The sequence below is a fragment of the Macaca mulatta genome, chromosome 2 (assembly GCF_049350105.2).
Source record: "Macaca mulatta isolate MMU2019108-1 chromosome 2, T2T-MMU8v2.0, whole genome shotgun sequence".
NCBI classification, from domain to species: Eukaryota; Metazoa; Chordata; class Mammalia; order Primates; family Cercopithecidae; genus Macaca; species Macaca mulatta.
Window position 1 is genome coordinate 52490163 of NC_133407.1, and position 14557 is coordinate 52504719.

General features: G+C 41.1%; 1 protein-coding gene, 1 long non-coding RNA gene and 1 pseudogene across 2 annotated transcripts in view; 2 read left to right on the forward strand and 1 right to left on the reverse strand.

The window, feature by feature from the left end:
- The window catches only part of TM4SF4 (transmembrane 4 L six family member 4), a 28511-nt gene extending 14203 nt beyond the window's left edge, over positions 1–14308 (forward strand). The window contains exons 4-5 of the mRNA XM_001108653.5: positions 9076–9265; positions 13700–14308. Of these exons, the coding sequence (XP_001108653.1) occupies positions 9076–9265; positions 13700–13717 (208 nt within the window). The 3' untranslated portion in view covers positions 13718–14308. The remainder of the gene's footprint in view (positions 1–9075; positions 9266–13699) is intronic.
- On the reverse strand, positions 3567–4820 carry LOC144339038 (uncharacterized). The gene is made up of 2 exons (XR_013413596.1): positions 4683–4820; positions 3567–4337 (listed from the first exon to the last, which is right to left on the reverse strand). It is a non-coding gene; the product is annotated as an uncharacterized LOC144339038 (long non-coding RNA).
- On the forward strand, positions 4927–6444 carry LOC114676275 (elongation factor 1-alpha 1 pseudogene; annotated as a pseudogene).
- Positions 14309–14557: the final 249 nt, after the last annotated feature.

Genomic DNA, 14557 nt, shown 5'->3' on the forward strand with positions numbered 1-14557 from the left:
GCCCAAGGGCTTTCACTAATACCCCAAATTGCCTATAATTAAACAATCGTTTAAGTGCATGTACAGAAAATGACATTGAAATCATTGTAGGTTTCTCATGTTAATGTTAATAGCCTCATTAAGATAACATTTCATATTATCATGGTACTTTGTAGGCTGTAAAGATCTTTATCCCACAAATTTATAATTTAATCTTCATAGTAACATCAAGAGGTAATTACTCTGTGCCAAGGCAGGTTTAATAAGTTTAACGAGCTTCAAAGTCACATTGTTAGTTGAGGACAGTGCTGGACTCAAACTCAGGACTTCTAACTTCAAGTCTTAGCCTTTCATAGTACACATCTTTCTGTCCTGCACTGACCAGGATGATTTTGACTACTTATGTTTTAATTTAATCCCATGTAAGATGTAAGGCTGCTCTTTGCGCAAGGTACAAAATATGCCATGATGGCTACAGGAAGGGCATTCAGGGGATGGGCCCAGATCTCACTGCACCCTCTCTGCCATCTGGCAAACCTTCAGCAGCATTCTGTTGTCTCCTCAAATCCTGTTTCCTCCCTTCTGAGACAAGAACTCACATTCCTTTTTGATATTATCTACCACTGCCAGCTCCAAATCTTCCCTCTGACTGCGGAAGTTCACCTTGAATTTCTTACGGCAATAATTGAACTTTCTATAGCTTGGTGTTTTCAGTTAACAAAGTGCTGTTACCTACATTGTTTCATTTGCTCCTCACAAAAAGTTTATGAGATTATTTAACTCTCCTTCGGAGGCAGGATAGCCGAGGCCCAGAGAGGACAAGTGACTTGACAAGAGGAATACAGTTTCTTAATGGCGGAAGCTCAAATCCAAGTTTTCTCACTTGAAGTCACAGTGTTTTTTCTAGAACACAATTTATATTGACTCATACTGTCTGCTTTTTGCCTAGATTCCCTGTTGGCAAAACTCATTGGATTCTACCTCCTACTCCTTTTACTATACTGTACTATACTAGTATCTGATAGTTTAAAAGGGTCTGTGGAATCTTCTTATCCAATCAGCATATAGTAACTGTTGTTATAGCTGGAAACCTAACACTCATACACAGCTGCTCAGAGACTAGAAAGGATCAGTCACTTGTATGAGCCAAAACGAGAAAACTTGAGACAGTTGTCATTTGTCCCTTATTACCAAAGGGCAGCTGTGGTGACAACTGCTTCTTCTTGTTCTTGTTCTTCTTCCTCTTCCCTCCCCTCCTTTTCTTCTTTTCCTTCTCTTTTTTCTTTCTCTCCTCTTCTTCCTTTTCCTTCTTCTTTTTCTTCCCAATGATTAAGTGCTAAGTGTTTTTATGTGCATTATCTCACCTAATCTTCCTCATAAATCTGAGAAGAATTTTTATCCCTGAAAGAGAAAAATGAAGCTGAAAAAGGTTAACTTTCCCAGGGCTCAATGGCTAGTAATTAGTAGCAGGATTTTTTTTTTAATTGGCTGGGAGTGGTGGCTCATGCCTGTAATCTCAGCACTTTGGGATGCTGAGGTGGAAGGATTGCTTGAGCCCAGGAGTTCAAGACCAGCTTGGGCAACATAGGGAGAATTCCCCACCCCACCGCCCCTCTACAAAAAAAGAAAAAAAAATTTTTTTTAATTAAAAAATTAGCTCGGCATGGTTGTGCATGCCTGTAGTCCCAGCTACTCCAGGTGCCTGATGTGGGAGGATCTTTTGAGCCCAGGAGGTTGAGGCTGCAGTGAGCCGTAATCATGCCTCTGCATTCTAGCCTGGGCAACAGAGCCAAACCCTGTCTCAAAATATATATATATAATATATACACACACATATACACACACACACACGATTTATATATCTACATATACACATATCTACTTTTATATATAGGTGTATATATACACCTGTGTGTGTGTGTGTATGTGTGTGTGCGTAGTAAGTATCTTATTTTGTGCTGAAGCCTATCCCAAACATGGAACAAAAAATGAATAGACATGGTTCCTGCCCTATCAGCATGTGGGTTAGGGTGAACACATGGAACAGATCGTCATAATGCAGAAAGTGTGAGATGGAGAAGGAGTGTGGGGGAACCTCCTTCGAGAAGGTGACATGGGCTGATTTTGGAGGATGAGCAGAAGTTTGCCTTCCAGTGAGGGAGGAGAAACGCATTTCAGGCATGAAAAGGCTGCCATGCTTAGGGAACATCAGAGCACTGCGTGGCAGAAGCTCAGTGTGAATGAGGAGAGATTTGCAGAAGGGACCGCCACACGATGTGGTGAGACTGAGAGGCAGCCAGACCTTCAGGGCATCAGGGCACAGCAGAGGACTTCAAGCAAGACATGGCATGGCTACTTTGGACTTTTAGAGGCATGGTGGTGCTAGTGATGTGGAAAGTAAATAGGAGGGTTCAGGAACTAAAGAGAGATAAAAGCTGCCGTCATAATCCAGATAAGATGGTGAACATCACCCAGGCAGCAGAATTGGGGCTCAAAAAAGACAAATTTCAGAGAGTGTTTGAAATGGAGTCATCAGGTTTAGGTGTGAGGAGAAAAGGGGAAGCTAATCAAGGTGGACTCTGAGATTTCGAATTTAGTGCACAAAATCCAGGGCTCTGCAATGTCGTAGCATTTAGCACTGTTTTCCTCAGAAATGTTTGTTGATGATAATATTAAGGGAGGGAGCAAAAGTAGTTAACTTGTTCTGTCCTGAGAACCATATTAAAGAAACACCCTAGAAGGAAAAAGAAACTTGGGCATTTTGAAATACACCCTCTTGGCTTCCTTTGAGGTAGAACCTCCTCCCATCCAAGGCCTTCCTCCCTGAGACAATTGGCCATCCCTCCCTTGACCCTGAGCTGCTGAAATGAAAGCAGCCTGCATAGGGTGTGGGGACAGCCATAGGAGGGGAAATAGAGGAAGAGCCAGGAGTGGTCAGTAGTCAGGGAGGGATGGGTCCATGCATGGCACTACTGGGCCAGGCTGCAACTCTCCACCTCCTTAGAAAGAGTCAAGGGCAAGGAGAGCACCCTCACATCTGTGGTTCAGACACTAAGACACGGAACTGAACACAGTTAAATGTTCTGCCTTGACATTCAGCTAAGACCATCTGCATTTGCACTTCAGAAATTACTTATTAGCAGACTATCAAAAGCTGCTTGTGAACATATTCCCAAGAGCTGAAAGCCACCTTAATAGGATGATATTGGATTTGCACCATGTAATGTTAGGTTTCATGAACCAGAAACAGTTCACAAATGTTAGGAGCCAGTTTTGCCCTTGGCTGACTTAGGGTCTAGCCACACCTCTGCCGTATACCATCTATCTCTCAGGCTTCATCTGTGAAATGAATGTGAGTAACAGCAACATGCACTTCACAGGTTCAGATGAGAGTAAATAACACGAGGTACATAAAGCACTCAGCACAGTTCCGACCACATACTTCCTTGATTCAGCCTTATTATTCATTTTTATGAATATAAAGTATTATTGTAAGTGGAATTTATTTTCATGATTAAAACTTTAAAATTGTTATGCTTTTATAATGATTCTTTGACTTAATTTCAATCCTTTCAACCACACATAAATAAGGCTCAAAAAAACTCTTTATTGTGATATAAGTAACCCTTGATTCACATACCATTATAGATGTATAAATCAAATATCATAAATAAATCATTTCAAATATGCTAAGGAAATAACTGCTCCAACAAAGGGCATTTGTGTAATGGATAAGAGCGATGACTTTGGAGTCAGACAGACCCAAGATCAAACCCAGGCACTTCCATTTATTAGCCTCACCTTCTTAATCTGTAAAATGGGTATATGTTCATTCATTCAGTGATTGTTTACTGAAGGTTACTCTATGCCAAGTACTGTTCAAGTAAAGTAGCAGCTCCCTGGAGCATTAGGAAAGATGATGGAAAGCAGCTAACCCAGAGCCTGGCACAGAGGACCCAGGAAATGAGACCTGCTGCTGTCTATGAAGCACTCCCTGTGCTGGAACTGGGGACAGAGACAGTGGCACATGGTCTTTGCCCTTGGGAGCTTATAGTCCTGAAGAGAAGACAAACAAATGGACAGTTGGTGGCAGCACGGGGTCCAGGGGCTCTGTACAACAGGGACGAAACACAGAGCGCTGGGGAGCACAGAAGGAAACCAAACCCAGGCTGAGGGCAGAAGCATCGTGGAGCTTCTTCCAGAGGAGGTGGCATCTGAATTCATCAGACAGAGCAGACCAGCAAAGCATTCATATTCGGACCCCCTGGTTCCTGTCCTCAGCTGAGAAGAGAGTTCTGTGAAATTTGTGGCTTTCTGCTCCCATGTTGATGGTATTACTACAGCTCCGGTGGAAACACCTGCATAATAATTGGATGCTTTAAAACATCAGTTAAGTGCATCTAAACTGCTTCTGCTCTCCTTGCTTCACTGCCAGGTCCATGAAAAACTCAGGACCCCTCTCTCCCTGGGTTTGGGGAGTTGGACACAATGATCAAACTGAATGTGAACACAGCCTTTTTTGCCAGAGTCTCAAAGACCGCCAGAACCGGAGAGTTTGAGGGGAGAGAAGAAGGGCCTGAGTGTGGCCATGTGGTGTTTTGTGAGGGGTGAGCCTGCAGCAGGAGAGGGACTCGTGATTTCTCCAGCCACCCAAATTCAATCCTTGCTTCTACTTTCCCCCATAAACGTTTCACAAATCCTACCACCAGGAGGTGCTGTCATCCCACCGCTGTTCAGGCTCTCCAAAGAGGCCCGGGACTCAGGATTGCCAATTCTTTCACCTCAGAACCTTTTCTTCATCAAGTGTGCCTGGAAAATATTGTATCTTTATAACCTTTTATAATTACCATGTTTTAAAATTGTAAAGATAGAAAGGACTAAATGGAAAAATGCAGAACAGAAAGGCGGGTGTTTCATGTTGGAAAAAAAAAAAAAGGCATTTTCACAATGGGTTTGCCAGCAGAACACAGGTGTCATGAAAACTACCCCTAAATCAAAGCCAAAACGGGAAAGAAAAAGACTTATATCAATATTGTCGTTATTGGACACGTAGGTTCAGGTAAGTCCACTGCTACTTGCCAACTGATCGACAAATGTGGTATAATCTACCAAAGAATCATCGATGAATTTGATGCTAAGAAGGGAAAGAGCTCCTTCAGGTATGCTTGGGTCTTGAATAAATGGTAAGATGAGTGTGAGTGTGACACATCACCCTGAGAAAGTTTGAGACCAGCAAATACTGCATGAGTCATTGATGGTCAGGACAGAGACTTTATCAGAAACATGATTACAGGCACATCTCAGGCTGACTGTGCTATCCTGATTGTTGCTGCTGGTGTTGGTGAATCTGAAGTTGATATCTCTATGGGCAGACCCATGAACATGCCCTTCTTGCTTACCTGCTGGAGATGAAACAACCAATTGTTGATGTTAACAAAATGGATTCCACCGAGCCACTCTACAGTCAGAAGAGACACAAGAAAATCATTAAGAAAGTTAGCTCTTTCATTAAGAAAATTGGCTACAACCCCAGCACAGCAGCATCTGTATCAATTTCCAGTTGGAATGGTGACAATATGCTAGAGCCAAGTAGTGACATGCCTTGGTTCAAGGGATGTAAAGTCACCCATGAAGATGGCAATGCCAATGGAACCATGCTGCTTGAAAGTCTGGACTGTGTCCTACCACCAACTCATCCAACTGACAAGCCCTTGCATCTTGCCCCTCCAGATGTCTACAAAGTTGGTGATGTTGGTACCTATGTGCTAAGTGGAAACTGGTGTTCTCAAACCCAGCATGGTGGTCACCTTTGCTCCAGTCAATGTTACAACTAAGGTCTGTTAAAATGCACCATGCTGCAAGCTCTTCCTGGGGAAAATGGGGGTTTCAGTGTTAAGAACGCATCTGTCAAAGATTTTTGTAGTGGCAACATTGCTGGTAACAGCAAAAATGACCCACCAATGGGAGCACCTGGCTTCACTGCTAAAATGAAGCACCACCCAGGCCAAATCAGTGCTAGCTACGCCCTTCTGCTGCTTGTCACACAAGTCACATTGTTTCCAAGTTTGCTGAGCTGAAGGAAAAGATTGATCACCATTCTGGTAAGAAGCAGGCCCTAAATTCTTGAAATCTGGTGATGCTGCCGTCATTAATGTGGTTCCTGGGAAGCCCATTTGTGTTGAGAGCTCCTCTGACTATCCTCCTCTGGGTCATGTTGCTGTTTTTGATATGAGACAAACAATCGCTGTGGGTGTCATCAAAACAGTGAACAAGAAGGTTGCTGACCAGAAGGCTTGGCAAGATCACCAAGTCTTCCCAGAAAGCGCAGAAGACTAAGTGAATATTATCCCTAATACCTGCCACCACAGTCTTAATCAGTGGTAGAAGAACGACCTCAGAACCGTCTGTCTCATTTGGCCATTTAAGTTTAATAGTCAAAGGCTGGTTAATGTTAACAATGCATCCTAAAACCTTCAGAAGGAAAGGAGAATGTTTTATGAACCATTTGGGATTTTTTTTTTTTTTTTTCATGAAGCAGTTTTAAGTTACTAGGTTGTTTGTTTGTTTTTGAGATGGGGTCTCACTCTGTCACCCAGGCTGGAGTGCAGTGGTGCAATCTCAGCTCACTGCACCCTTTGTCTTTTGGGTTCAAGCGATTCTCCCACCTCAGCCTCCCAAGTAGGTGGGATTACAGGTGTGTGCCCCCACGCCTGCCTAAGTTATTAGTTTCTAAAACCAGTACTTTTTAATGGAAACAACTTGACCAAAAATCTGCCACAGAATTTTGAGACCCTTTAAAGCAAAGTTTAATGAGAAAAAAAAAAGTACTGAAAAGAGCAGTCTTGGCCAGGCGCTGTGGCTCACGCCTGTAATCCCAACACTTTGGGAGGATCGCCTGAGGTTGGGAGTTCGAGACCAGCCTCACCAACATGGAGAAACCCCGCCTCTACCAAAAATACAAAATTAGCCGGGCATGGTGGTGTGTGCCTGTGATCCCAGCTACTCAGGAAACTGAAGCAGGAGAACCGCTTGAACCCGGGTGGCAGAGGTTGCAGTGAGCCGAGATCGTGCCATTGCACTCCAGCCTGGGCAACAAAGAATGAAACTCCGTCTCAAAAAAAAAAAAAAAAAAAAAAACGACAATCTCACACAACTATGCAGAAGATGTATCATCTCAGTGAATTCTCACAGTTGTGATGTGGTTCTTAGTCCGTTATATAGATTTAAAAACACACACACACACACACACAAACTGACACTGGCTGGGCGTGGTGACTCACACCTGTAATCACCACACTTTGGGAGACCCAGGTGGAAGGACTAACCTCAGGAGTTTGAGACCAGCCTAGGCAGTATAGTGAAACCTCCATGTCTTTTTTTTTTTAAAAAAAAAAAAAAAAAGAGAAAAAGAAAGAAACTGATGCTAAAGGAGGTAAGTAACTTGCATGAGGAATACATAGCTATTAACGGGAATGCTTGGGTTCAAATCCGGTTCATCTGAATCCAAAATACTAGCTCTTTCCAGTAGATTAGACTGCTTAGATTAAGTAAAATAATGACAATACTAGCATTTACTGAGCACTTACTATATGCTAAGCACTGATCCAAGCACTTTACTCATACTAACTCACGTAGTCCTAACAATAACCCTATGATATGATAATGTAACTCCCATTTTACAGGTAAGTACACAAGGCACATAGCTAGCAAGCTACTAGTACCTGTACTCTTATGGAAAGATGAATCAATGCTATAAACAATGTTTTATTTTGAAATCAAGAGCAAAATGTTCATTCCTTCCTTTTCCATGAATGTTATAAAGATCTAAAAACAATAACATCAACATTAATTCAGTAGATAGATAAAGAGTTTTTCATTAAGGCTCTGAAAGGATGGAGGAAACAAAGAGACCAATTTGAACCTCTAAGAATGTGAAGAGTCATAATAATCCACAACATTTTACCCACTTTACTCATTTTTACCTCAAAATAGTATACTTCACATTTATCCTTCAAGGCACAGTGCCCTTTTTGAGATGGAGTTTCGTTCTTGTTGCCCAGGCTGGAGTGCAATGGCATGATCTCGGCTCACTGCAACCTCCACCTCCCGGGTTCAAGCAATTCTCCAGCCTCAGTCTCCTAAGTAGCTGGGATTACAGGTGCCCACCACAACGCCCAGCTATTTTTTGTATTTTTAGTAGAGACAGGGCTTTGCCATGTTGGCCAGGCTGGTCTCGAACTCCTGACTTCAGGTGATCTGCCCACCTTGGCCTCCCAAAGTGCTGGGATTACAGGTGTGAGTCACTGCACCCGGCCACAATGCCCTTTATATTGCAATAAACTCTTTCTCTATATAATAAAATATAAATATATTGCAGTTTCTCCTAATTCACATTTTATGTAAAATATGTATTAAGGCAACAGATATTTGTTCCTTTTGAGGAAAACTAATTACATCTTTGTGTATGAGAGATTCCTACATGTTAACAAAAATATAGTGAGTCAAATTCACAGTTTAGTTAAAATTAAGACTTGAAATCAAGCTCTTCCCTTTAGCTATATGACACATTTGTACTTTACATGACTTCAGATGGCCACTACACTTGACAAGTCATCTGTCAAAAGTCAAAACGGTCTCTCTAACAACGATAGCTAGGATAAAGCTGTGAACATTTGTGAAATTCTACCACTGGAATGTCTTCATTTTCCTGTTCCCATCATAGATGGTGAATTTGCCCGTCTTTTTGGACAGCTAACGAAAATTGTTCTGACAGTTGTGTGACCTGGGAGAAAGTAACTTAGCCTCTCTGTGCCTCTGCTTCCCTATTTGTGAAACCGAAAAAGGGAACCAGAGGTTTCTATGGGGAATAAACGAGTGAATATGTGTGAATTGATTAGAACAGGATCTGACACACAGGGTGTACTCAATAAAAACTGTAAGTTTTGTGGTATTTAAATTGTTAGCACAGAGTATTTTCTCCTGAAGCTAGTTTTGGATGGAAAGTAGCGCATAAGAAACATCATTATGGTAACTTTCTAGTCGAGGCAATTGCACACTTTTTACAAATGTTTCCTTTGTCCCCCATATCACCAACAGGGATTATCTCAATGATAAAGCCTTGTGGAAAGAGTGCCACAAGCCTGCCGATGTGATTCCCTGGAATCTGACCCTCTTCTCCATCCTGCTGGTCGTAGGAGGAATCCAGATGGTTCTCTGTGCCATCCAGGTGGTCAATGGCCTCCTGGGGACCCTCTGTGGCGACTGCCAGTGTTGTGGCTGCTGTGGGGTAAGTTAAGGCTTTTGCTGTTTCTTCTCAGCACGAGGGAGGCCAGGTCAGGCCACCAGCACTGAGGGAATGAGGGGGCAAGTGTGACCACCTGCAGAAAACCAGCCCAGGTTGGGAAGTCCAGTCAGCCCAGTCTGTCAGCTCATGGAGACAGACACATTGCATTACTGGAACCCAGAGCACATTAAGACACCCAGGCTGAAGTTGGCCATAATTTTCAGCCTCACATCCAGTTGACCATAGTTCTGGAGACAAAGGACTCTGACTATATATAAACATTTACAATGATGTTTATATGAAGATCCACCTGAAATGAGCATTTGTCATATGGGTACAATGTCAGCAATAGTACATCATGGTCTGGGCTGGCATGTTCTCACTTCCTCAGATGAACAGAACATACCAGTGCAAAACCTAGATTTGATATGATTTCTGATACAGAAAAAGAGGTGGTTCTTATATGGGAAGAAAAAAGGGAAATCACTCAGGCTTTAGTCTCTAAATAACATTGTAAAATACCAACAACAAAATACTAAAAATAAAAAGACTTGCAGACAGTAACACAGTCTGATTATTTCAACTAATACCCAAATCAAATTAGGCAATTATTCACATACTTACATAAAGTTATTAAAAGCACAGATTGATGTATGAAGAAAAAAATAAAATAAAACTTGAGAATTCCCTAATTGGGGGATTATGCAAATATATGTAAATAAAGGTCTATTCACGTAACATAATGTTATGGTAAAACTTTAAATGACTCAAATTATTTTATTTAAAATTTAAATAAGAAGGCCAGGCATAGTGGCACATGCCTGTAGCCCCAGCTACTCAGGAGGCTGAGGCACGAGAATCACTTGAACCTGGGAGGCAGAGGTTGCAGTGAGCCGAGATCGCAGCACTGCACTCCAGTCTGTGCGACAGAGCGAGACCCTGTCTCAATAAATAAATGAGTAAATAAATTTATTTTAAATAAGCATTACATGTATTTAACTCAAAAACTAAATATGTGCATGTATACATGCAGAGAAATATATAAAGAAATATATAAAGCTATTTATATATTTATATATATTATATGGAGAAATATATAAAGCTATTCAGTTGGAAAGTCTCCCTCCGGCCTTTGTCTTCTATCCACCCAGTTCCCTCCAGTCTCCTCGCCTAGGTAAGGTTACCTAATTTCTTATATATCCTGTCACAGTATCTCTTTTTATTATTTTATTCTCCCTATCTTAAAAGAATGTTTCCCCCAAAACTGCAGTAATATTGAAAATCCTTATGAGATACTGTTATTAGCAGGTTACAAAAATCGTACATAATATACAATTATATAAGTAAGAGAAAACAAAATTCTGTGAATAGAAAACAAAAACGAAGGAAATCCAACCAAAAGTTAAATAATTGTTATTTCTAGGTAAGAAGACTAACTTTTTTCCTTTAATCTAGCCTACAGTATTAAAAAATTTTACTAATTATATATTACTTTTTAAAAATGAAAAATATAAATAAGTCCCCCAAATCAGCAGTAAAATGCATGTTTTTTTTTTTTTTTTTTTTGAGACGGAGTCTCGCTCTGTCACCCAGGCTGGAGTGCAGTGGCCGGATCTCAGCTCACTGCAAGCTCCACCTCCCGGGTTCACGCCATTCTCCTGCCTCAGCCTCCGGAGTAGCTGGGACTACAGGCGCCCGCCACCTCGCCCGGCTAGTTTTTTTTTTTTTTTTTTTTTTGTATTTTTTAGTAGAGACAGGGTTTCACCGGGTTAGCCAGGATGGTCTCGATCTCCTGACCTCGTGATCCGCCCGTCTCGGCCTCCCAAAGTGCTGGGATTACAGGCGTGAGCCACCGCGCCCGGCAAAATGCATGTATGACAAGTAAATTTCACTGTGTATTTCATTTTTATTCTTTTTTTTTTTTTTTTTTTTTTAATTCTTTTTTTTTGAGACGGAGTCTCGCTCTGTCACCCAGGCTGGAGTGCAGTGGCCGGATCTCGGCTCACAGCAAGCTCCGCCTCCCGGGTTCACGCCATTCTCCTGCCTTAGCCTCCGGAGTAGCTGGGACACAGGCGCCCGCCACCTCGCCCGGCTAGTTTTTTGTATTTTTTAGTAGAGACGGGGTTTCACCGTGTTAGCCAGGATGGTCTCGATCTCCTGACCTCGTGATCCGCCCCTCTCGGCCTCCCAAAGTGCTGGGATTACAGGCTTGAGCCACCGTGCCCGGCCTTTTATTCTACAAATTTTCAGTTCTATTGTATTGTATTTAAATGTTTGGGTCTTTAAACGTACTAGAGAGGAAAAGAAACTACCAACTAGCAATCCACCACAATTATTTTTATGATAGCTACTGAGAACATTGAGGATTTAAATCTTGTAATTCATCCAAAGTGAATGAATGTTTGCTAAATTATATACTGAAGTTTCAGTTTCTACATATTTTGGCTGGGTGGTAAATTTTCTTTGCAAGATTTATTGAAAATATGATTACTTTGGCTGGACACGGTGGCTCATGCCTGTAATCCCAGCACTTTGGGAGGCCAGGGCAAGAGGATCACTTGAGCCCAGGAGTTCAAGACCAGCCTTGAACTGGTCTTGACCATGGCAACATGGTGAAACCTCATCTCTACTAAAAATACAAAAAATTAAGCAGATGTGGTGGTTTGCACCCATAAGTCCCAGCTACTCAGGAGGCTGAGCTGGGAGCATCAGCTGAGCCCACAATGCTGAGGCTGCATGAGCTGAGATCTTGCCACTGCCTACACCCTGGATAACAGAACAAGACTTTTTTTGAAAAAAAAAAAAAGAAAAGAAAGAAAGAAAATATGATTACTCTTTGAACTGTTGATAATACTTTGCTAAACCTGAGAATTATTTTTCAATTTAAAGACACATTCAAAGGTGTCAGTACGTTGGTTCCTTTTAGCGAGTTTCATTTATCTGGACACCATATTTTGGAGATCTTAATGGCTGAGTCACTCGATAGTTGAAAGACAGTAGATGGACTCCATGGTTGTCAGTACATGGGCACCAGAGACACAGAAAGTGAATGTACACCAGCAGAATTGTCTATTTTTTTCCTTCCTTTCTTCCTCCCTCCCTTCATCTCTCCTCTCTGTCTCTCTCCCCCCTCCTCCTCCAACTTTTTATTTTGAAAACTTCAAATCTACATAAAGTTGAAGGAATGGTGCAATGAACACATATATACTGTCACCCATGCTCACAAAATTGTTAATATTTCCTCACCCTCTCTCTTTCTGGACTCTTGGAAAGTAATTTTTAGACATCACAAAATTTCACTACTAAATATTTCAGTGCACAAGAGCTGCAGTTTTAAAGTCAGTCTGCTGAAGATTCTTTTCTCGTGGGCAGTTGGCCTCTCATGGGACTGGTCAGCATTCCTGCCCGAGTAGGACGTTGCGGAAAGACTTGGGCTCTCAGCCTAGTTCCACAGCTTACTAGCTGAGTGACTCCAGCAAGCTCACTAACTTCTCATAGTCTCAGTTATTCCAACTGCCTCTTGCCTATTTTATGGAAAGAGTTATGAGATCAACATCTATCCATTCAGGCAGAAAGTATTTACTGAGAGCTTCCTGAGCCTGGCACAGTCCTTAAATGAAGTGGTAGTTGGGAATGTGCCTTAAAATACATGCTATGAGGCCTGGTTTGAATGTCAGCTGTGTGGTCTTGGCCCAGTCAGTAGCCCTCAACTGCTCCTTGTCTGTAAAATGTGGCTATTAATACCTACTCCTACAGTTGTCAATGGAGTGCCTAGTACAGGGTGACAAGCATGAATTCATTTGAATCCTTAGAAGGCTCAGTAAATGGCACTGAATGCTATTTACTAACCTTATGAAAGTCAGTGAGGTAGCATAGCTTCGAGTTTCCTTTAACACAGTCTCTGAGTTCTGCCTCCCTGGTTCAAATCCCAGCTCTCCTACTTGTTAGTGGTGGCTTTCCACGTAGCACTTGGTCTCTCAGCACCTCTTACCAAATTATTTTTTAAAATAAATGATGCATATTGTATACAATGTATTCTCCTTATGTGATGGGTGCACTGCAATTTTATAATTCATCAGTACCTAATTCATCATCCACCGAACCAACAACCACTTGTACCCCAAAAGCTATTGAAATTTTTAAAAATTAAAAACAAAATAAAGCAAAAATAAATAAATAAATAACATGTAACTTCCTTGAGGACTAAATAAATAAATACATGATGCAAAACAAAATGAAGCTTCCATTCCTATACCCTCCACACAGGTGGATGACAGATTAAAGCTCTGAAACAAAGCCAAAAAAGTGTAGGAATTCAATAGGCAACCAATAGGAGCCAGGAGGAAGGCAGGTGATGGGGATGGGAAGAAGGAGGGGGAAAGCAATAATTTACATAAATCATGACATCATAGCTAATTCACCTTTTCTACCTTCTAGGGAGATGGACCCGTTTAAACCTCTGAGATAAGCTGCTCAAACTCTACAGCATGATGACTACAATTTCTTTTCATAAAAATTCTCTTCTTGGGATTGTTAATTCCTATCTGCTTCCTAGCTGACAAAGCTTAGAGAAGGCAGTTATTCCTTCTTTCCAACCAGCTTTGCTCGAGTTAGAATTTTGTTATTTTCAAATAAAATTAGTTTGGCCACTTAACAAATTTGATTTATAAATCTTTCAAATTAGTTTCTTTTTAGAATTTGCCAACAGGTTCAAAGCAAACTTTTCATGATTTTTTTTATTACAAATGTAAAATGTATAAAGTCACATGTACTGCCATACTACTTATTTGTATATAAAGATATTTATATCTTTGGACGTTTTAGATAAATCAAAGGAGGAAAGCACATTTAAAATGAGAAACTAAGACCAATTTTTAAGATGTATAAGGAAAAAAGAATGATTCATGTATCATAAGTATTGGTTATTTGTCTTTTTTTGCTGACTTGCTTGAGTTGCTTGTGACTGATCTTTTGAGACTGTCATCTTGGCTAGGGTTCTCTTAAGTATGTTAAATTAAAACCTGAATTCAGAGGTAATGTAACAAAGATTGTGTGTGTTTTAGGAGGGAGGGGCAAAAGCTTGAATGAATAACAACTCATCTTTTCTACAAATGCTTCCTTTGATCAAACAAAAACAAGTTTTTAAAAAATTGATTTGAGTGATCATTTTGTCAGCCTATTGCCCAGGGTTAAGGTCATAAGTGTTATTATTCTACGTGTCATATTAAGACTAACTGGTTTTATGAGTCAGGCACTAATAGGGCATCAGATCCATTCTGTTGATTTGTGTTCAAA